The sequence below is a fragment of the Notothenia rossii genome (genome assembly GCF_949606895.1).
Source record: "Notothenia rossii genome assembly, chromosome: 9".
In the NCBI taxonomy this organism is placed as follows: Eukaryota; Metazoa; Chordata; class Actinopteri; order Perciformes; family Nototheniidae; genus Notothenia; species Notothenia rossii.
The window spans coordinates 49,428,756-49,453,366 of record NC_136907.1 but is presented as its reverse complement, the minus strand read 5'-3'; the positions used below and the strand labels follow the sequence as shown (position 1 = coordinate 49,453,366).

The 24,611-nt window shown below is 39.1% G+C and overlaps 1 protein-coding gene and 1 long non-coding RNA gene across 2 annotated transcripts; one reads left to right on the top strand and one right to left on the bottom strand.

The window, feature by feature from the left end:
- Positions 1–1,569: 1,569 nt before the first annotated feature.
- Positions 1,570–5,279, bottom strand: LOC307017969 (zinc finger MYM-type protein 1-like). The gene is made up of 3 exons (XM_079647965.1): positions 4,976–5,279; positions 4,216–4,299; positions 1,570–4,071 (listed from the first exon to the last, which is right to left on the bottom strand). Exons 1-3 carry the CDS (start codon positions 5,208–5,210, stop codon positions 1,652–1,654), a joined length of 2,739 nt encoding a protein of 912 aa, XP_079504091.1. The 5' UTR covers positions 5,211–5,279; the 3' UTR covers positions 1,570–1,651.
- Positions 5,280–18,792: 13,513 nt separating this feature from the next.
- Positions 18,793–21,021, top strand: LOC307017997. Its single transcript, XR_013802323.1, has 2 exons — positions 18,793–19,971; positions 20,325–21,021. It is a non-coding gene; the product is annotated as an uncharacterized lncRNA (long non-coding RNA).
- The last annotated feature ends 3,590 nt before the right edge of the window (positions 21,022–24,611 follow it).

Sequence of the window (24,611 nt, the reverse complement as noted above, 5' to 3'; positions counted from 1 at the left end):
ACAATCCAAGAAATGCAAAGTACACACACCACGACATACAAGATGAGCTAATTTAGCTGATGTCAAATATGGTCAGGGATCAAATCAGTGGGGAAGTACAGGAAGCTGGAGTGTTTGCACTGATGGTGGATGAGAGCAAAGACGTGAGTAAAAAGGAGCAGGTGTTTGTGGCAGTGCGGTCTATACATGACGATGGCATAAAGGAGGAGTTCCTTCACTTCACCCCAGCTGATGGACTAGACGCAGATTCACTTTTGACAACGATCAAACAGACGCTCAGTAAATTGGCATTGGCCAATGCTACGACGGTGCCGCTGTCATGTCGGGGTGTAATAACAGTGTGCAGGAGAGATTTCGGAAGGAGGTGCCACAGGCCCTTTATGTACATTGCCATGCCCACCGGCTTAATTTAGTTTTAGTTGACTGTGTCAAGAATGTAAGACCAGTAGGGGATTTTTTTGAAGTTGTGCAGATGCTGTATAATTTCTTTTCTGGCTCTGTTGTGCACAACATTTTCCATACAAAACAAAAGGAACTTGAACCAAAAGAAAAGCCAGTTGAACTAAAAAAGCTGTCAGACACTAGATGGGCTTGTCAGTATTCAGCACTGTGGGCCATTCAGAAAACCCTGCCAGCTATCTGTGCCACACTCGATGAGGTCATCACGCAGTCAAACGCTCGCAGGAAGACAGAAGCCAGAGCAGTGAAGGCACTGATAGACGGTCAGTTTGCTGTGCAACTCGCTCTATTTGAGGATATGTTTCGAGCCACCAAATTCTTGTCCGACCATTTACAGTCCCCAGGTCTGCAACTGGCCTCTGCTACGGATCTTGTTGAGTCTGTAATTACATCCCTCTCCGAAAAGAGAAATGAAAAATCATGGGAGGAAATTTTGGACAAAGCACACGCCCTCTCCAGCAAGACTGGCATCCCCGCAGGGCCGGCCCTAGACATTTTGGTGCCCTAGGCGAGATTATGATTTGGTGCCCCCCCCGCCTCCAAGCAATACACAATAGAATATATAAAGAATAAATGAAAAATCTCTACAAAAGACCAATACACTACAAAAACTGAAACTTATTGACATAGGTAATATACATAAAGAAGGTTTCAAATGTATTCATTATTGTATGAACATGTTTTAATTGGGGGGTGGATGTCACATCCTCTAAGGGGGTCCGGGGGTATGCCCCCTTCGGAAAGATTTGTTTTAACATTTTAAAGTAAAATGCTTCAATCTGGTGCACTTTGAGCAGAATTACTAGAGACTAGATCTAGGGGTACAACTCTAAACACCCATATGAAAAAGATCGGTTTACATTTTAATAACCAAATAAGTATGTGAACATAACCAATAACCCACAGCCAATAACAAATAAATGTAACATATTTTTTATTTATTGTATCCTTATTATTATTATTGTAGTTATTAAATGAAAATCACTCATCAAACAAAAGTAGCTTCTCTTAAAACTTCAAGAAAAGAAAGTGCAAACGTGGACAAAAATATAGCCAACGGAGCTCTTACAACTGAGGTTATTGCAAATAAATTAAGATAATGAACATTACACACACTATAAATCAAATGAAACAGGCAATCAGAACAACAAGTCTCTGCTATGTTATTGTGTCCTTTAATTAGTCCACATCCTTAAAGTCGGACACGTCTGGACTTCCTTGCTGCAAATTCATTTATTGTGTCGTCAAATGATATTTGCCCCGAAACCTTGCGATTGATGCTTATTAAAGCTAATCCATTGAGGCGTTCTTGAGCCATTGACGACCTCAGGTATGTTTTAATGAGCTTCAATTTGGAGAAGCTCCTCTCCCCAGCAGCAACTGTCACTGGAATAGTGACAGCGATCCTGAGGGCCACCCACATATTTGGATACACTTCGTTCATTTTCTTCTCCTGTAGGAAAGTCAGAAGTTCCAGGGTAGTCATGTTGGCTTTTGGCAAAGCTGGGAAATTCTGCATCTCCAGTGCAAGTTCCCTCTTATCCAGGTCTGACTGCCCACCCCAGCTCAGGGTGTTGCTGAGTGTTTCACACTGCTTCGTCAGATCTTCCTTTGGCAGGTCAGGGAAGTTGAGTAGCACCCCAAACTTTTTCTCTACTTCACCTAAGGCCTTGAATCGCTCCTGCAGTGATGCAATGGAAACATCCACCACCATATTGAAAAAAGAAACTTCGAGTTTCTTTAGTGCATCACTCACTTGCTCCTCCTGGGACTCATAGGAGAACTGTCTCTTGGTTGATCTCAGCCTCTTCTGCTTGAGAACAGCTTCCACATTAATTTGGCCACAGATGTCTTTGGCAGATGCTTGGGCAGAAGCAAATCCATTGCCTCTGTAGCTGACCAAAGAAACTTCTGTTTTTCTCAGGAGGTCAACAGCAATAACCAGCTGCATTGACACTGATTGCAACATTTTGCTGACATGTTTGATGTTGGTCAGGATGTCATACCATACCACAGTGCATATTGCAAAGCGGTATGATCCAACCTCTTCAGCCAAAGATTGTGCCTCAATTTTTACGACTCCATCTGTGGCTTTATCCCTCACCTCTAGAAGTGCATCTCTGACTTCTGCAGCCTGATACCTTACAGCCTCTATGCTGTTGATCCGACTCTCCCATCTGGTATCAGACCATGATTTCAATGTGATGTTCACATGGCTTTTTAGGATGGACCATCTCTGAGTGGAGGCAGAGAAGAGTGTGAAAAGCTTCTGCAGGTAGCCAAAGTAGCTAGTGGCTTCTGCAGAGCTTTTTGCTGCATCAGCTACCACCAGGTTCAATGTATGTGCTCCGCATGGCACAAATAAAGCCCTTGGATTGATTTGAACAAGTCTGGCTTGGACTCCTTTCCTCTTTCCTTTCATATTTGCACCGTTGTCATAAGACTGCCCTCTACAGTCTTCAAAAGGGATATCAAGCTGTTCTAATCTCTTTAGAATCAGGGTTGAAAGGCTTTCTCCAGTGGACTGTTCTACCTCAAGGAACCCCATAAAATGTTCTTTTATTTGGGGTGTGTCCTGGGTTGTAACTAGTCGAATAATGACTGATACTTGCTCTGTATGGCTCAAATCTGGGGTGCAATCCAAAATAATTGAAAAGTATTTGGATTGTTTGATTTCCTTGACCATATGGTCCCCAATCTTCCCACTGATGCAATCTATCAGTTCATTTTGAATTATTTTTCCCAAATAGGAAATATTGGTGGTTCCTCTTTGGACCTCAGCAACATGCTGTTTGAGGACTGGGTCGAACTTCGCCATGAGCTCTACCTCCTTCAGGAAGTTGCCATTATTTGGCTGGTTAAGTGTTTCTGTCGTCCCTCTAAAGGCAATATTTCGCTCTGCCAACGACTGAATTATTGCCACCAACCTGGTCAGGACTTCACGCCACTTCCTCTTTTCAGCCTCCATAAGTGCCATTTCTACCTTGTCTATAGTTAGGCCCTTTTCAAGTCGAGTCTCCAGTTCCTTCCACAACGTCATGTGCCTAGAGTGTTCTGGGCTGTTCTCATGTGTTTTTAGTTTGTCAGTGCAATTTTTCCAGTCATTTAGTCCACTGCTGATTAGTTGGTACTCTTTTTGGGAGAACAGCTTGCAGCAAAAGCAGTAAATACTTTTGTTTTTCTTGGAATACACAACCCAGCTCCTCTTGATTGTCTCTCCATTCACTAATCTTCTGTAAAAGTAGTGATGATGGCAACTTCTCCCTCCCTCCTTTTTAGGAAAAGTGAAGTCGGATTTTAAATGATATGGCCCACGTCTGACTAACTCCATCCTCACTGTATCACTCAGTGCTGGCCAGTCAGTAGGATCTGAGGGGACTGCAATGGTGGACTCATGTGGGCCTGGGCAGTCAGCAGGATCTGAGGGGACTGCAATGGTGGACTCAGATGGGCCTGGGCAGTCAGCAGGATCTGAGGGGACTGCAGATGGGCCTGGGCAGTCAGCAGGATCTGAGGGGACTGCAATGGTGGACTCAGATGGGCCTGGGTAGTCAGCAGGATCTGAGGGGGCTGCAATGGTGGACTCACATACTATGCTCGTTATTCCTTCACCTGCAGGCAGGCAATCCAAACATGCAAAGAAGTTATTCATGCTTCAGTTTTCATTATTTATCATAATAATAACAATAATAATAATGACAAAAAAGTAGTGTATGAACGATTACACAGAGACCATAAATGTTTGGCAAAACTTACATTCTTCAGAGTGTGATGTACATGGGAGATCAGATGTTCCTTCTCCAGCAACTGGGGGCTTTTTGAGGTATTTCTCAAGTGCAGCTGGACATTTATAGGGTAGATATTAGCACATTACAAGCAAAAACATTTATATACAGTCAGGCAAAAATAACTGCTGCAATCTGCCTCAGCTGTATGCAAGTTCACAACTGGCCTATATAAAAGTGAGGTTCTGCTGCCCCAGGAGATCATTTGCAAACATAAGTAACAACTAAATAATAACACATGCCCATATTGGTTGGTCAGCCTCACTTTATACAAAGGAGCAGTTATCCAGATAGCTTTCTTCTGGCTAACATTAACATTATTTCGTTACATCAGCATATAAAACAAAGCATTGCACAATAATTAGACATTAAAAAGTGCAGAAAATAAAAAAAATATAATAGAAAATAAACAGAAAAATAAATATATATATATACACACAAGTTGACCGTGAAAATAAACTATCTGACAAATTAAACACTATTGGAGGATCAATTTACAGCTATCACAATATAAAAGTAGGATATTATTTACAAAAAGATTATATAGGAATAATAACACATAAATAAAAACTTAAAATCATTTGTATCTATCATTCTGTATCAGAGGCTCGCTGCTAGCATGGCATCAAAGCTGTATCATGGCTACCTCCTTAGCTAGCTAGCTAGCTTAAAATCAAATGTCTAACGGTACAGTACATACTGAATTTTTTTTTTTACACAAGCCGACTTACCTCTGTCTTTGACTTTCGATTCCTCCTGTTCTTTTTTCCGTTTCCTTCCCGTTGCCCCAGAAGGCTTGGACCTTTTCATAATGCTAATGTTTTGCCTCTTGCTGTTGCGATCGTTGCGATCTCCGACACTTTCAGCTGGAGCTGCCGCGTCACTTTGGCTGTGAGCCACGGCCTGTGGGTGCCTGATAATAAGCGACCATCCCCCCCTTTCATCACTTACAGTTACAGCGCCCATCGTACAGGGCAAATGCTAAATGTTGCCGCCGGCCCGGGGTGCAAAGGGTGTTTACTTTGTTCAATTATTGTAAATGTATTACATCAAGGGCAGAAAATTAGGCAGAATAAAAATAATTTTAATTTTTTTTTATAAATTTTTTTTTTCTCCCAGCGCAGCGCGGCAGTGCCCCTCCAGATCTGGCGCCCTAGGCGACCGCCTAGTTCGCCAGTGGGAAGGGCCGGCCCTGCATCCCCGTCAAGTTGAGACAAGAGCGACGTCAGACTCAGCCTGCATGCCACCTACAGGAGTTTGTAGTTGATGCTCCAACAGGAAAACTTCCACCTCTCACCTCCTCTGATGACATCTGCAAGCACTGCTACTACCCTGTCATTGATAGACTTGTCAATTAAATGAAAAGGCGGTTTTCGTCTGAATCTTGTGGCGTGCTGCAGGGCACGTCTGCCTTAAATCCAACTCACAAGTCATTCCTTGAGCTGGAGCACCTATCACCCATGGCCCAGTATTATGGGGTAAAAACGGACAGCCTGTCTACAGAACTGCACCAAGTTCAAAGGCTCCTTGACCGAAAAAAGCAGCAGCAGCAGGGACAAACTGTTAAAACCACGCACGAATTTCTCTCTCTTCTCCGGCCATACAAGGACGCATTTATTGATTTGCACAGACTTTTGTGTATATCGGTCACACTGCCTGTCACGTCTGCAACCTGCGAACGCAGCTTTTCTTGTTTGCTGCGTGTGAAAAACTATATGAGGAGCAACAGCGGGGACTTGAGGAATAGCAATTTGGCTTTGCTGTCCATCAATGCCGAATGAGCAAGAGCCCTCGATGTGCAGGAGGTCATAGACGCGTTTGCTTTGAACTAGAACAACAGACGCATTGTCCTGCTGTAACAGATGTGACCCATTGGTGAGTGGCTCTACCCCCCTTTTCACGTACACGTGTACACGTGTACACGTGTACACGTGTGTGTGTGTGTGTGTGTGTGTGTGTGTGTGTGTGTGTGTGTGTGTGTGTGTGTGTGTGTGTGTGTGTGTGTGTGTGAGTGTGATCAGATGTGCACAGTTTAGTACATTTATTACATTGTAAAGTTAAGTTATATAGGCAATGTTGTTTGTGTGAGTTACACCTTCCAGGTGTGTGTGTGTGTGTGTGTGCGTTTTCCGGTGTGTGCAGGCAGGGAGTACGAGACGCTAGGAGTTGTGTTCGAGTGTGGGGAAAAGTGTTATACCATTGATTGGTTCTGTATTGATTGGTTCTGTAAATAAAGACAACGTTTTCGACATTGAAGGCTAGAGTGATCTGTGATCTCGAATAGCGGTGAACGCTACAATATGAACAGGCTCGTGCTTGGCCCACTGGTATTGTTTGTTTATTTATTTTGAAAATTATAAATTAAAAAAACTAGCAACGCCGTGCTGTCATATAGCAACTGCTAAGCTACTGCAGCAAAAATAAATAATTTTATGGCTCCGCCCATGCCTAAAGCATAATCAGGCTACAGCCGTTGTGTATTTTATTATGTGAAGCACTAAATGGTCTTAGAAAAATATCGACTCTTTGTTTGTAGTTATCTACTCAACTAAAGCAAATAAAGAGAGTAGGCCTGTTATACTGAGTGATACATATTATACAAACTGCTCTGCTTTCTGCACGGACCTCACTGCTGTTCTCTCTGGAAACATCGCGACGCGATGAAAGCAGTTTCTAAAATAATATCCAGGGGATGCATGCAGAGCTGTCATTGGCTGAGATAAGTCCGGCCGCGTCTATCGTTATTCCAACCCAGTTTAGATTTAACCACGCCCACTTCCGCATTACGCAAGAACGTAGCTTTAGCGTCATAGACTTCATCTTCGGCAGTTATAGCGGTCGCGGTGTAAAGCAGGATATTGAATAGTTGTTTTTTGTCTTTCCAAAGGATTTGTTGACTGAAAGTAAACGATCCAGAGTCCTGAGATTGTATTACTGGTGTATCTCAGCTGGTGTAAGTGCAGAATATTGAATATAACCTTGACTATTACTGTGTAGCCTAATTCATTTATCTGACAACATTATTTAATGATACTATTTTATATATATATATATATATATATACACACATTTATTCATTTATAAACATATATATATATAAACACACACTTATATGTACTCACACATGTATTTATTCATTTATACACACAGATGTATTAATTCATTTATACACACACAGCATTATTTAATGATACTATCTTATATATATATTTATATATATATACACACATTTATTCATTTATAAACATATATATATAAACACACACTTATATGTACTCACACTTATTTATTCATTTATACACACAGATGTATTCATTCATTTATACACACATACTCACATATATACACTTTATATGAATTAATTTGTACACACACACATATATAAACAAAACAACACAATATAATAAAAACAGTTGCAATAATAACATAATATGGTATGATCAATTCTCAATTAAAAGATATTTTTCAAAATCAATATTGGTGGTGGCTCTTTTGCAAAGATAATCAATAACACCACCTGACAGTTGTTGCAGATTATACAGCATACTTGTTACTTACACACATGTGCCATGATCGGAATGATCTCGTCTTGTACCTTTACTCAAGTACAAGATCTTATCACTTCTTACACCTCTGGAAAGCACTTTTATGTAAAGGAATACATTTTTATAAATGTCCCAACATTTCATTTTTACATGGCAAACGTTAATATGTTATTAATGTTAAAAACGACATTTATAACATATTATACATTTCTATAAAATATTAAATAAACGTTAACATGTTACATGACAAACAAAAAAACGAAACATTATATATAGGCTATATATACAGATGTTTGCTAATGTATCAATCTTATATCCATCAGGAATTCATATTAAATTATGAATTAACATTACCTCAGCACTGCATAAGTGTGGTCGTCAGTCATATTGACAAAGAAGCACTATTATATTGTATATTATGCAGCGTTTATAAGGACGGTATTTTGCTTGTCAGATTCAAATTTCGCGGGTGTGCCGTGTCTATGACGCTCTCGCGTAGAGCTACGTCGATCCTTGCGTAATGCGGAAGTGGGCGTGGTTACATCTAAACTGGGTTGGAATAACAATAGACGCAGTCCGGCCGTGCGTCACGTCTCCACCGTTCCCGGAAATGCATCCGCGGAGGAGCCGTGGAGGAACCATCTGTGTATCCTCGGTTATAGCTCCTCCAGAGAGCCTCCTTGACGCTCGATCCTCGGTCCTCGGTCTGCATTTAGAGAAATTAGATGTCCTTCAAAATGGCGCGCTGAAATTCATTTCCAGGTCGCGTCTATCGTTATTCCAACCCAGTTTAGATTTAACCACGCCCACTTCCGCATTACGCAAGGATCGACGTAGCTCTACGCGAGAGCGTCATAGACACGGCACACCCGCGAAATCTGAATCTGACAAGCAAAATACCGTCCTTATAAACGCTGCATAATATACAATATAATAGTGGTTCTTTGTCAATATGACTGACGACCACACTTATGCAGTGCTGAGGTAATGTTAACACCCGCGAAATCTGAATCTGACAAGCAAAATACCATCCTTATAAACGCTGCATAATATACAATATAATAGTGCTTCTTTGTCAATATGACTGACGACCACACTTATGCAGTGCTGAGGTAATGTTAATTCATCGTTTAATATTAATTCCTGATGGATATAAGATTGATACATTAGCAAACATCTGTATATATAGCCTATATATAATGTTTCGTTTTTTTGTTTGTCATGTAACATGTTAAGGTTTATTTAATATTTTATAGACATTTATAATATGTTATAAATGTCTATTTTAACATTAATAACATATTAACGTTTTGCCATGTAAAAATGAAATGTTGGGACATTTATAAAAATGTATTCCTTTAAATAAAAGTGCTTTCCAGAGGTGTAAGAAGTGATAAGATCTTGTACTTGAGTAAAGTTACAAGACGAGATCATTCCGATCATGGCACATGTGTGTAAGTAACAAGAATGCTGTATAATCTGCAACAACTGTCAGGTGGTGTTATTGATTATCTTTGCAAAAGAGCCACCACCAATATTGATTTTGAAAAATATATTTTAATTGAGAATTGATCATACCATATTATGTTATTATTGCAACTGTTTTTATTATATTGTGTTGTTTTGTTTATATATATATGTATGTGTGTGTGTGTACAAATTAATTAATATAAAGTGTATATATGTGAGTGTGTGTGTATAAATGAATGAATACATCTGTGTGTATAAATGAATAAATACACGTGTGAGTACATATAAGTGTGTGTTTATATATATATGTTTATAAATGAATAAATGTGTGTATATATATATATAAGATAGTATCATTAAATAATGCTGTGTGTATAAATGAATGAATACATCTGTGTGTATAAATGAATAAATACATGTGAGTACATATAAGTGTGTGTTTATATATATATATGTTTATAAATGAATAAATGTGTGTATATATATATATATATATATAAGATAGTATCATTAAATAATGCTGTGTGTGTATAAATGAATGAATAATCTGTGTGTATAAGTGAATAAATACATGTGTGAGTACATATAAGTGTGTTTTTATATATATATATATATGTTTATAAATGAATAAATGTGTGTATATATATATATATATAAAATAGTATCATTAAATAATGCTGTCAGATAAATGAAGTAGGCTACACAGTAATAGTCAAGGTTATATTAAATATTCTGCACTTACACCAGCTGAGATGATAAAACACCAGTAATACAATCTCAGGACTCTGGATCGTTTACTTTCAGTCAACAAATCCTTTGGAAAGACAAAAAACAACTATTCAATATCCTGCTTTACACCGCGACCGCTATAACTGCCGAAGATGAAGTCTATGACGCTAAAGCTACGTTCTTGCGTAATGCGGAAGTGGGCGTGGTTAAATCTAAACTGGGTTGGAATAACGATAGACGCTTCCGGGTCACTACCGGAGGACCGAGGAGTCGAGGAGGGACATTTGAGTATTGAGAAGCCTCTTTAGTCCCGCCCACAGGAGATGCGAGCGGAGGAGCCGAGGAGGGGAGCCGAGGAGAGAGGAGGGGAAGCAGCAGGCAGTTAGAGAAATGAGAACTCCTCTCCTCTGAGCGGTCATTTTAAAGAGACGTCCATTAATGATGACAGGAGGCACAGCAGCCCTCTGTCTGATGGACAGATGTGTTCATGACGACTTATATACTTTTAATTCATTCACAGTGCGGTATAATGAGACAATAACAGGCTACAGATGCGGGGACACACACACTTGCACACACACATATATATATGTATATATTTATATAAATATATACAATTTCAGAATCAAACAGAGCACTCTCATAATAACGTAACACTATCAGAGACTGGATATATCCCCCCCCCCCCCCCCCCCCCTTCTCTGGTCGCTACAATGGGGAATAGAAAATTACGGGCCAAAAGTGTTATTTAAAAGTATTAAAAGTAAGCAGGACACCAAACCAACTGAGACCCGTCTGTCCGCCGCATCTACGCACTGTACAACACACACACCTACACTGTACCACACACACTGTATCACGCACACACCTACACACTATACCACACACACCTAAAGCTCCTAAAGCATATAATCAGGCTACAGCCGTTGTGTATTTTATTATGTGAAGCACTAAATGGTTTTAGAAAAATATCGACTCTTTGTAGATATGTAGCCTACTAAACTACAGTAGTCATTCTCTACTGTATAATACGAAATATATATCACTCAGTATAACAGGCCTACTCTCTTTAGGCCTGTTATACTGAGTGATATATATTTTACACACTGCTCTGCTTTCTGCACGGACCTCACAGCTGTTCTCACTGTAAACATTGCGTCGCGATGAAAGCAGTTCAAAATAATATCCAGGGGATGCAGTGGCGGTTCTAGAACATTTTATATGGGGTGGCAAAGGGGGGGCAAGAGTTCATGCCAGGGTGGCATGGGAGGGCGGAAAGTATGTGGTATTTTATACTGTATACAACCTATTTATTGTTAATTCATGCCATAACACAAGTGTTCTTAATGCACAAGAGAAACAAGGTGTTCAGACAAACAATCGGGTGCCCTTTGAGTCCCCCAAGCTTACTTCAAAAATTTTAAATGAAAAGGAAACTACAAAATGTATTTTAAAGCAATGAATTAATGGAACAGGTTGTTTTGCATTACAATGTAAAACTATATATATATATATATATATATATATATATATATATATATATATATATATATATATTGTTTTAAAAAAATTGGTTGTCTTAGTATTAGACAGACATATTTGCATATCCTCACTAAGCATTATTACATATTAATTTAATATTAAACAAATCAAAATGGCCAATTATCCCAAAATGTTGCTGCTAATATAATCATATGCTTGTCAACTTTAACTGATAAATTCTGAAAAAATACTTGAATTATCTATGAAATTGCAATATTGACACACGTCCCTCAGTTTGTTTCAACCCCGTCACGCCATACCATTTACCCTCCTATTAAGTTAAAATAATGGATCAGTCCATGTTTGATCTGCATTGAGGGAATTACATCACATAAGTCTTTTGAAGGAAAGATGACAAAGAAAGGCAAGTGTCAGTTTCTTCTCTTACCTATATTCCAGTTTTTGTATTTTCAGATTAAGATTGACAAGCTCAACATTTCAACTCTGTTATATGAATTAATAATAGTAAATAATTGTTTATTACAAAATAAACAATATTTTTGCAAAATATTACAATTTTGTAATGTCCTTGACTTCCATGTGGTGCCATATCTTAGCTAAACATGGTCTCATGGCTACTTTTTGTCAAAAACTTAAACCCTGTTACATTTTTTCAAAGAAATTCCTAGTAATTATTTATATTTTGTGCCTGAGGTGGGAACATGTAAGTAGTCCACTACCAGATGTTATGACCAAACATTTTGTTTTCATTTTTCAAAGATGTAAATACCTAAAAGGCACCCGATTCAGAGAATACTCAGAATTCTGCTTACTGGTACAGTAAAAGTATTTAATTATAATTAAGTACACAAATTGCATCACCCATCTCTTCAGAGAGCTAAAGGTGAGCTGTGCAGCAAAACATTTCAATCAATATTTGTCAATACTAAGAGCCGCTAGATTGTGCTACTGTGATGGAATATGTATGGAGAATAAGAACATGTGGTCCAGCTGGAATTTAATCTGCCTCCTGATCCCTGCCTCTGGCCCTCTCTCTGACACTTCATCTTCCTCACATACATTTCTTCTTCTTCACTAATGTCTTCATCTCCTCCTCCTCTTCCTCCTGCTCTGACCTTCCTGGTCTCTTCAGTGAACTCTCTTTTCCTTTTCCTCTTTCTGTTCGTCTTGATCACTTCTCAGATATGTCTTTGTGTTGAATCACTCCAGCTACTCTGGCCTGCAAGAGTCTACTTGTGAAAAGCACTGGTACAAATGCTTTTATAACTTTACACTTTAGGGCCATGCAGCTAATAAGTAGCATATCATAAATATAACATCAGAAAGTATTTTTCAAACGCACACAGGCAGCTGTGTTCAGATCCAGTTTGACGGTAAAGTATGTATCCTGGTTTCATTGATCTTGCTGTGATGTGTAGTTTACGTGGATTTAATAGTACCGCATAGTTTAGCAAAGTGATCGATCTCCCAGCTAGCGCTTTCTGCGTAGCATTTTGTAACGTAACGCCCCAAACAGCGCCCGTCTGTTAAACGCTATCGATTCAAACGGCAGCGTTTTATTAATATTTAGTTTCAAGCTCTCGTCCTTAGTAAAAACAAAACTAGTGGAAGGGGAAATGCTCCCAGGGGAAGCTGATCCATAGGTGCTGGGACAGCTCGTTCCCTCTCTGCAGCTCTGTGAGCCGCGGTCTGTGTGAACGCCGCTCCGCATTTAATGCAGGGCCGTAGCTGTGTTTTTAACGGGCCTAAAATGATATTTAAAATGATTCACTTTTAACCAAAGTAATGCTTGTTTCGTTGCCTGAGAAGCTTGTGGAAATATAGTAGGTTTGTTTTAGTACAGTTTTAGGGAAAAAAAAGTTAGGGGGGCAGCTGGGGGGAAAGGCTCTACAGTGGGGGGGCAGCTTCCCCCCCTTACCCCCCCGTAGATCCGCCCCTGAGGGCATGCATGCAGAGCAGTCATTGGCTGAGATAAGTCCGGCCGTGCGTCACGACTCTTTGAAACATCTCTGTTCCCGGAAATGCATCGACGAAGGAGCCGTGGAGGACCCATCAGTGTATCCTCGGTCGGTGATCCTCCTCGACGCTCGATCCTCGGTCCTCGAAGTGCATTTAGAGAAATGAGATGTCCTTCAACATGGCGTGCTGAAATTAATTTCCGGGTCACTACCGGAGGACCGAGGAGTCGAGGAGTCGAGGAGTCGAGGAGTCGAGGAGGGGGATTTGATTAAATGAGAAAGGGCCACTCTCTGCAAGAAAGTGTGCAGCGTTTGGAGGCAGGACCAAACCATTACATGTAAATAGAAGGGGGTGTACAGAGGCTTTGGTGTGAACTTTTGGAAGAAAAAAAGTTGAATGAATTGTAAGTGTAGTGAGTACATTATCAATATAACGTCCTATTTATGTTAATTCTTAATGAATGATGAAAGGTAACTTCTAAAATTGTTTGGGCCCCCGTGGTGAGGGTGTTTGGGGTGGCCAATAGGATGGCCAGGATTCATATAGCCACCCCCCAGCTCCGCCACTGCTTCTGCCGCTGGCAATTGCACTATTTAGGGCATTGTAGCTGGGGTGGGTAAACTCCATTCTTTTTTATGTTATATTTTATGATATTCTCTTAAATCCAGACAGCAATAAATGCTTGGACATTTAAAAAAAAAAAGTTTTATATGTGGCTTAGTGGCTTAGATTTAGTGACTTTTTGGGGTAGTGCTACTAGCTTTTTTTATTGGTAAATGGTTGGCAACACCAGAAGTAATTTTTTTGTTGTTGGATACTTTCAAAATATAATCCACTACTCTTGCTTGTGTCTCAAGATTGTTAACCCTTGCTTTAAGAATGAATCAAAACAATATAGTTGTGGTTTGTATAAAAGAGGCAAAGAGCTGAAAGAAGCTTAAACACTCCATAGTCGAGCACTGCAGCATGAAGTGATGATTATTTATGTCCAAAGTTGCCTTCAAATTGAAACACAAAACCACCGTTGACAACGGCCATACCTGCAAAGCATTTTCTTAATTGGCTCGGCCTAAGCCAGACAGTAATCGCCAGAAGTTCAGCAGAGAAAAACCTGCGTGTTTACATGGACAGCAAATGAGTAACCATGCAGGAAGGGTGAAAGTCCCATAAGTGATCCCTTCACATTAAAAGTTGTAATTTGATCAGTTTTAAAATATTTGTTTTATTGTATTAGCTTTAATATAGGAGGATCAGAAGTGTATCATATTGTCAAACATCCTATTGTTAATTCTGTTTGCAAAAACAGGGGAAACATTAACCATAGAGGAACTTCCTAATGAAAAAGGTTTGAGTAGACCCCACAAACTATGAGCATTTATCAAAGAAGCATGTGTTTCCACTTTAATATTAAGTGTGGGAGTGTATTATGGCTGACGCTGTCAGCCATAATGCAATACATCTCAACAGGCCTATAGATTGTCATTAATCTCCCCTCCTAGTGAGCCGATGGCATTGTATCCCCAAATGGTTCTGGGTATTGCTTGACAAAACTTCTATTCCCGCCCAGTCCGTGTGTGTACCATGCTGCGTGTGTGTGGTCTCTTAATGTGATATCTCCACTGGCTTTGCAGAAACAGCACGACAGGTTGCCAGCACAGCAGCAATCACTTTGATTTTTCCACTGAAGGATGAATCACTCTCCAATGAACATTTAGTGACCCACGGCTTAAAGGCCAAGATTAGCCTTAGCAACCGACGCTCTCTGGGGTCTATAATCGATGCTGAGGACAGAACCTGCTGTGTACCTGATTGCTCTCTCCCCTCGGCGTCCTGTCTATGTCACAGCATGCAACAGGCAACCAGTAACCAAAACAAATTAGAAAAATGAGATGTGCTCCCAAAGAAGACCACCGGATTAGTTAGATGAGATGACTATCACACACTCTCATGTAATCATGCTAATCCTGAAGCTACCACCAGATGCTTGTTAGCTTAGTTTAGCTGAGTGTAAAGAATGGAAATGGGGAAAGAAGACCACCGGATATTATTGGAATAATTTCATAGGAATTTATACTTGTTCACTCTCTTAGATTAGTAAAATTAGATGACTATAACACCATCTCATGTAATTATGCTAATCTTGAAGCTACCTCCAGATATAACTGGGTGAAAAGTAAACTAAAGTAAAGTGTAAAAAGTACTTTCATTTATTTATGTTTCTCAGAATTTGTAAAACATAAAAAACTAAAAATCACTTTGGGATTGCTTTTAGCAACGAAAGGTGATTTACAAATACAATGTATTGTTATTATTATTATTATTATTATTATTATTATTATTATTATTATTATTTTAAAAAACGAATATCTAAATGACAATAACTACAATACTGGGATGAGATGCAGAGTCTACACTGAGTACAGTTGTACATCAAAGTTCTGTGCATTATTATCTCGGAAGCCTATTCCGTCCTAATTTCAACAATTTCATTTTTCTATAAAAGCTTTAAGCATACATTTTCCTAACCCATTTTACTACCCTTAGTGGAAATGGAAGTATAATCATTTAATAATGTAATCTTTTCCTCCTCCTTTATTGTGTGAGTGTCTGTGCTTATGTATGCAGAGGTCATTGGTACATTGAACATATAGTATGATGTTATCCCTGGTGTTCTTTGCGGTGGACTTTCTCCTCTAACGCTCAGCAAAAGTGATAATTTGACATTTTGGAAAATGTCCAAAAAATAATGCCATGATCAAACTTCCATCATTTTCTGGAAGATGTATTTTTTATGTATTAAGTTATTTTTGTTCCTTCTTCTTATTAGTGTTTGTGCACAGTTTTAAGAGACACACTCTTGATGGCTTGCCTGAGGGAAACGGGGGTGGATGGAACACTTTGGCCACTTTCAGAATGAAATAACAGCAGCAGTGCGCTCACAGCTTCCTGTTGTCTTCTATCTGTCATTTTCTGTTTGTTCTATGGGTGACACTCACATGTTCTTCGTAAATCAGATCAGACAGGAACACCGAGTACACACTGTGCTCTTAGCGTTCCTTGACTGCTTTAGAACTAATTGCAATTTATGTTTTTTGTCTATGGACTTCTTTTCATTAGCAGCAACCTTGCCAAAGCCTGCTTTAAATCCCACTTTATGACCAATAATTCCTTTTTCAATGCAGGACTTTATGAGAGGGATTGATTTAGACATTAATGAATGCTACATTTAATGTTGTCTTCAACAACTAATGTGTTCCATGTACGCTGAAAAGATGAACACATCAAGTTGAAATTGCAATTTGTTTTAAAATGTTACATTTCACTGATAATTTTCTTGAACTATCCCTCTCTGGCATTTTCCAGGGGGGTGATGCAATGGAAGCTAATGCTGTCGGCCAGGCTAAATAATTGCACCACTATAAACAACATTGCCTGGTTACCCGTTTGGGATGCAAACTATTTTTAACCTCAGGACAACACAGTTATAGTCATTTTAGTTGTCTCAGATCTTTTCATTCATTTAATAAATTCAATTTAAATCTATTTTTCTGTCTGTGTGTGTCTGCTGGTGTTTCTGTGGGTGTGTCTGTCTGTCAAATAAATGTTCAAACATTTTTGATATGTTGTTTAAAACAAGTTTGTTAAAAACCAAGGAGTAAATTGTTAGATTTTATAGTTTTTTCTTCAATTTCAAAAACCATAATCCAGGAGGAGTGCTGTACAGCATTTAAGTACGGATTATTGTCATAAACAGATACAATTGCAAAATGTTACAATATGCTAATAATAATCATATTTCCAGTGCTTAATCTTGCTTTTGAGACCTTGTTTTTGTTCGAAATGTATATATTTTATAATAAATAAACATAGGCCTTTAACTAATGGATTTTAGATTTACTTATCAAATTTAAAATGCGCCATTCCCCTTTATTATCATTCATGTTTCTCCTAACTCCCTCTGTCGGCCTGCATGATGAAGGTAGATAGACACTTTTCCTACAGTCCACACAATTGCTCTGCACTTTTCATAGAGAGCCTCAAGGTTGTCCCTACTTAAAGCCTACGTCAGTAACTCATTTTTTGCAGTTGTGCTTCTCTCCCAACCCCCTCTGGCATTGAAGGGAAACTGTACCTCGTTGCTGAGGGAAACCATTGATGTAAAGATACGCAGAAGTAAAATGTGGGGTAAACCAACATACATCCAAAAGAAAGAGGATTTTGATTAAATACAGAAAAATATCAATTATCAACCACTATTCAATCACAGGTGAGATTCCCTCTGTTTACTGTTAAATGCCGCCTGCTGTGTAATTACACCACTCCTGTTCTAATCCTTTTCACTTGTAAACTCTGAGAGCAAAAACCACAGAAAATACGCCTTTGGATTGACAACCTGTATGGTGGCATTGCTTCATTTGGCAATGAGAGCTCGTATTGCAGCTGTTTGAACTGTCAGCACCACCTACAGTAACCTATAAAGAGGTTTAAACAACCAAAGCAACATAGCCTCATAGAACTGTGATATCTTACGACAGTTGTTCTGTAATTTTGTGTTCATTGCATTGCGAATATCCAACAATGGGAGAGTGCGCCTGACCAGAACCTGTTGAGGCAATAAAAAAGATTTATTGTTAAGAAAATGGTGCTACTTCTGCAATGTAACAAATAAGTGGGACGAAATACTTGGGGTTACTTTGAGGTTCTTAATTTGAAACTCAGCGCAGAATGTTAGACAGAGGAATCCGAGCCTGGCCGCTAACAACGCTAACAATGCTAACAATGCTATCAGTGCAAACAGCAATTATTAATACTACTAACTTGGCAAGAAGTGGCGTTACCTCAGTAATAAAGTAACGTAACAAATAAATCAACGCAAGGGTTGAAATAAAAGCGTAACTTTGAGATTCTAAATTTGAGATTCAGAATGATAGCAACAGATGAGACCATGGCTAGCAGCTAATAAAAAATGAAAAGCAGGGACATTTTGTGTTATGTTAGTAACTATTAAAGACATAATGAGGACAATTCTGTTCTAATGTAGTTTGACCTTTGTAACTGCTGTGCAGTCCAGAAATACTGATAAAATAGGGGCCTCTAACTAATTACCTTAAATAAACTCACTAATTAATTAAACCAGTTCAATACGCATTATTCTTATCATTCTTTATGAGTGCAGTAACGGTAAGGTATCTAATTACTTGTTTATTTAGTATTCCATAACTTAGTAACAGAAGTGGTCGAACTAAAGTGTTAGAGACATAGCAGAAATCCTACAATGAAGCGGGACATTGAACTGTTCACCTGTGAGAGGGCGATCAAGAAAAGAGAGCGAGCGGCCCCGTTGAGGGAGTTTACAGATGAAAAGACACAGACAGACAGAAGCACAATAACAACAAGTAGGCTACATTTAGGTGTTTTTTTGTAAATAACCGACGGTATCAAGAGGAAGTAAAGTCCCCTGGTGTGTCCCTTATACCCTAACTGCCATGAGACAACTCAAAATCAAGTTTCCAATATCCGACACTGAGGTGGTCTTAACGCACCGGCAGATGACAGCGCTGACAAAGTGTGTTTCCCGCAGCGAGACGCTACACAATACTAATTGTTGGCTTATCATGTTGATTCGGCCACAACAGAAAAAAGAAAAACAAACTCTCGCTCTCTCCAGAGGGGCGGGTCAGCCAAAAAGGCCAAACGGGCCGTTGCCCTGGCAACATTAGCCCACCTGTGCACGTCCCTGACATACAGTACATGCAGTACTGCATGTGCCGTATGAGAACAGCCTGGCTAGAGTAACTGGAAACATGGTGTGCAGAGGTTTTAACTGACCGTTTGAAGTTACATTGGGGCACCGTATTGTGCCAAGAGCTTTAAAATAGTACCAGGACCACATCCAGACTGCATGTCATATCAGCACATACTGCCGAGAAATTACATGATCCCATGCTGGCTCCCAACAAGTGAACCCTGATATTTTTTTTAACATCTCTGCTGTGTTTTTCCTGCAAGCCAACCATAACAGCAAATATTCAGTAATTCAGATAATATGCTCATTAAGCCAGCTAAGTGAGAGTGCGTTATAGATATCATTTCTGAAATGTCCATGTCCCATGATCAGAACCATGTGTCTGCCACGTGGAGGGTTTGCTGTATTTGTTTAAAGCTCAAGGAGAAACTATTCTGGATGGGGGTATATGAGGACAGATTGAGTAACACCACCACAATGTTTTAGTTTTCAAGAACACCAGATAGCACGTGTGGATGTGAGTACATCTGTCAATGTCAATAAACACAATGTATTAGATCATTTGCATTAACAAAGTGAAAATTCAACAATTAATTGGATGAGTGGTTGCCAGGAATAGTTAATTTAACAGGGATTACACATGGCATACTTTTGTTTTGGTACTCATGGCAAACTTTCATTGTTGTTCAATCAAAAAAGAAAAGAAAGGAGCAATGGAAAATCCCCAAAGGGCAAAGTCCAAACTGAGAGAGACAGAGCAGAAAATAGAATGCAGGTAATAAACAAATGTCATGTTAACCATATTTAGCATTTTACTCTGTTTAAAATATTTTAAGAGGAAACATCATGTTTTTCAAGAATTTTTTTTAATATGGCACATTAACAATATTGGAATCACTGTTGTAAAACCAAAGCTGTGGAAAATAAAGTGTTGCATATTTAGTTGTGGGGCCCTGGAGGAAAACAATACTGAAGTTTTTACATTTAAGTGATTTGTACACCTAACAACTTGACAAAATAAGACTCCAGAGACCCTGATGAATATGTTTCTTGAAGTAGGGTGTGGCATCACTCAGCAAAGCAGACTGTGAAGGCTCTTGAATTCAATTGGCTTATGTTTTCCTTCAGATGGGAGGAGGCAGCGAGCCAGAGCAGCGACGCTTGGCAGGTTCTTTGTGTTTATAAATCACTGACGTCCATATTTTGGCCAAGCTGCTCTGGATATTTTGGAAACTCCTGCCAAAGATCCAAAAATCTGCATTTGCGAGAGTGAGGGAGAATTGGAAAACACTCACGAGATACGAGGAGGCAGAATCTTTAGAGAAGTTTTATGTTGCAGTTGAAAGTGGAGAGAGTGGGTCGTATGCTGGTGGAAAAAGTGAATACTTGTGTGAATGGCCTTGAGGTTGTTGCTGAGTTAAAGGACGATGTTAGCAACAGAGAGAAATGCTTTCTTTTGTAATCATGTTAAAGTGAGAGTTTTGAGATTGCATGTGAGTATCTCCTTTGAGGTTTTCTATATATGTACTGTATATAATCATAATGTCAACGAGATATTTACTTTTATTGTGTAGTATCACCAAACCTGATCATGCCTAACATAACATGGCATTCAAATGGTGGCATTCAATAATGTGAATGCCTTACATTCACATGTGTTATTGTGGAATGGAGGGATATTTAAAGCACCGTCTGAGTTTCATCCTGACAAATATGGAGGAGGAGACTCTGGTTTCCTTGGAAACGCATCTGTTTCGTACGGAAAGTGATCCAGGTGTTGGAGGAGATCAGCGCAAGTGTTAATAAACTGAGAGCTACACTGTGAGCTGCAATGGGAGATGATTGCATTGCATTCACACACACACACACACACACACACACACACACACACACACACACACACACACACACACACACACACACACACACACACACACACACACACACACACACACACACACACACACACACAAGACAGATTAAGACTTTATTGAATGAAAGATTTGAGCTCATTGCATTGGTTGAGCTTCAAGCATCATCACGCCTGTGTCGTGTGTGTGTGTGTGTGTGTGTGTGTGTGTGTGTGTGTGTATGTGTGTGTGTGTGTGTGTGTGTGTGTGTGTGTGTGTGTGTGTGTGTGTGTGTGTGTGTGTGTGTGTGTGTGTGTGTGTGTGTGTGTGTGTGTGTGTGTGTGCGTGTGTACATGTATGTTTTTTTGTTGTTGTCTTTAAGGGCATCTTCTCAATCCAGATTGTCAAACTAGAGCAATGCAACCCTAGTTTTAGGCCAGTAAAGCTACTTAGATTAAGCAGATCAGCACAATTTGTAAATAATCGGTAACACTTTATATTAAGGTACACAAATTAACCATCAACTAGTTGTTAACATGCATATTAGCAGTATATTGGCTCTTTATTAGTCATTATAAAACACTTATTAATGCCTTATTCTACATGACCATATTCTACAAGTAATAAGCCATTAGTTGAGAGTTTTTCCTCAATAACTCTCTAATTAGTGCTTATTTATTGCAAGTAAGGAAGTTGTTGTACATGAGTTTTGGTCTTAATATGCGCTGCTCAATATGGATCTAATAAGGCAGCAGTACCACAAGAATAGTAATTCTCCCGTAATAACACTTAACAAATATGATCTATTCTTATGTAACAAGACATGCAACTATAAGTGTTAATTGTGTCTAAATAACTCAAAATTAGGTATTTCTATCTCAGAATGTGTTTTGGGGTATTGACAGTTCAGCTACCAATTTCAAGGTGATATTGACCTGTATGTTTCATATTTGCACATTTATATTTTTGCCAAATATGTACTGAAGATTAGACAGGAAACCGGGTACAGGAAGTAGGAGAAAGTCAACTGAATAGCCAACACAGTCTCACTGCATTTCATGTTATAGTCACAAAATTAATCTATTGATTCGTGTTCCCCGACACAATTTTCGAATTGTTTTCGTGTCACACAGAACGATTTTAAAAACAATGTAAATAATAACAAATTTGAAGGAAAAACAGATACTATGGGTGGCAATTATTGCACAGCTAGCATTAGCTATATTTACCTTGTTTACACTTAGCGGTCCTATGTGTTAATCTGTGTTTGTTACACTTGCATGTATGAGATCATTAAGTGCCTTGTAACTTCTTCTTTTTATAGTTTACTCCCGTTTGAATGTCAGTGGACTGCAAATAAGTCAATAAAGGAGCATGGCTGCTCATTCCCTGGCTCTCAAAAGAGTTTGCTGGCTGTTTAATCTATGTTCACACTGAGACAGTACAACACATAGAGAGAACAGTACACATGTTGTGTAAGTAGTACATACAAGCAGGTCACACAGTATGATCACAAATACATAAACTCTGTTAAAAATCACTTTTTATTAAGAAGTACAGGCTGCATATGTGTTCTCAGCCTTGGAGAAACTTGACATGTTTTGGGATGTGTCTGAACTAGAGATGTTAAGATTCACTGATTCGCATCGGTTGCACCGGCATAAACGTTCAAGATGCGAGTGCACCGGTTGAAAGAGTGCACATCGGCTACAGTTTGGTTGAACCGGTTGAACTCGCGATGCATCGATTGCGTAGCGTCTTTGCATCGGTAAAAAACGATTCATTCATATAAAATCCCCTTATCTTGTCAACGCTCAGCAGAGACGATCTTTGATATTTGCTTCGCCACTACGGAGAACGAGAGTCTCAGTTATCAACACACACGGAAGTTGAGGAGAAAGAGAAACACAGCGCACACGAAAAATACCTACAAATCAAACGTTTGGCAACACTTCAGATTGTTTCAAGAAGACGGTGTAATAGTCATTTATGCTATATAGTTGACCGCAGGTCATGGAGAGTAATAAGGTATCCTAGTCTGAACCTCTCTTTAGTGGTTAATTAATAAAACAGATATTAATGTGTCATGTGTGCCTACTTTGATCATGTACTGTTCAGTCGTTGTGTGCTATAATTGTCACGATATTCATGTTATGTTCACGTTTTTATGTCTAGGTTTGGGTGTTTTTGCTGTTCTCCCTGTCATGTTTTCCTCCTGGTCCTTTTCCCTGTGTTTTTCTCCTGTCGTTAGTTTCCCTGGTGTGTCTAAATTGTCTGATTGTGTTCACCTGTGGCCCTTGTGTTTCTCCTCTCCTGCCCGGCTGTTTCTCGTCTTGTGATTACCCTCCCTCTATTTAGTCTTGTCTCTTCCTGTGTCGGTTCATTGTTTGTCTTTCCCTTCATGTCACGCTCCATGTTTGTCCTTGAATTTTGGTCCTGGATTATTTACTCGTGCTCTCCTGTTTTTGGTAATGCTAACTTTGTCTCTTGTTTTCTTTTGTCATCGGCTTTTTTTGTAAATTAAAGCTCGCTTTTTGTTAATACTGCTTTTGGGTCCTACCTTTTCCACGCACCCTGACAATAATAAGCTAGTAGCTTATTGGTTATGAACAAGACTTCACTTTAAAATGGGGAACATGTTCTTAGATATAAATACCTCATTTTGAGTTATTTAGAAACAATTAACACTTATAGTTTCAAGTCTTGTTACAAAAGAATAGATCATATTTGTTAAGTGTTATTTATGGGAGAATTACTATTCTTGTGGTACTACTGCCTTATTAGTCCCATATTGAGCAGAGCATATTAAGACCAAAACTCATGTACAACAACTTCCTTACTTGCAATAAATAAGCACTAATTAGAGGGTTATTGAGGAAAAACTCAACTAATGGCTTATTACTTGTAGAATAAGGCATTAATAAGTGTTTTATAATGACTAAAAAGGACCAATATACTGCTAATATGCATGTTAATTAGTGTGAATGCTATTATAGCATTCACTGTTCTTTTAATCTTTATTCTTCCCCTTATTATTATTATTTCAGCCAATACTTTGGCTCTCCATAACTTCAGCCTACTTTCAGCCACAGAAACCATTCAAATATCAGACTATTCAACCTTTTCAGCTAATAACATTGTGAAGCTGACCGTTGAGCGGCCCGACCAAGCAAGGAGGCAGAGGCAGAGAGTTCAAATATAACCCTGTGTGGCATTTATTACTCCTTGTGGTACATGACACAGCCTCAATCTTACTGTCTCATGTGAACAGAGTCACCAGCAACAAGGAACTCCTACCCACAAACAGGAAACACAGAGCCTAAATACACACAGACTAATCAAACCAACAAGACATAGGTGAGGGGGGAGGAGACAACACAGGGCACCAGGTGAACACAATCAACAACAATGAAGCTATACAACCCGTAACGGAGGCCGAGATCTATGGGCCCAGAGATCACCTCTGTGACAAACATATTCAGCTTTTTCTCCATTTCAGCTAAATTCAGCAACAAATGTTCACAGTTACAGCATTCGCACGCATTTTCTGCAGGAAATGCATTTT

Excerpts from the sequence above, each read along its gene's own strand:
- LOC307017969 (XM_079647965.1), bottom strand. The coding sequence starts at position 5,210 with ATGGGCGCTGTAACTGTAAGTGATGAAAGGGGGGGATGGTCGCTTATT. Across the intron at positions 4,300-4,975 it reads ATCGAAAGTCAAAGACAGAG|CTGCACTTGAGAAATACCTC; the intron begins GTAAGTCGGCTT and ends ATAAATGTCCAG. Across the intron at positions 4,072-4,215 it reads TACATCACACTCTGAAGAAT|GTGAAGGAATAACGAGCATA; the intron begins GTAAGTTTTGCC and ends GCCTGCCTGCAG.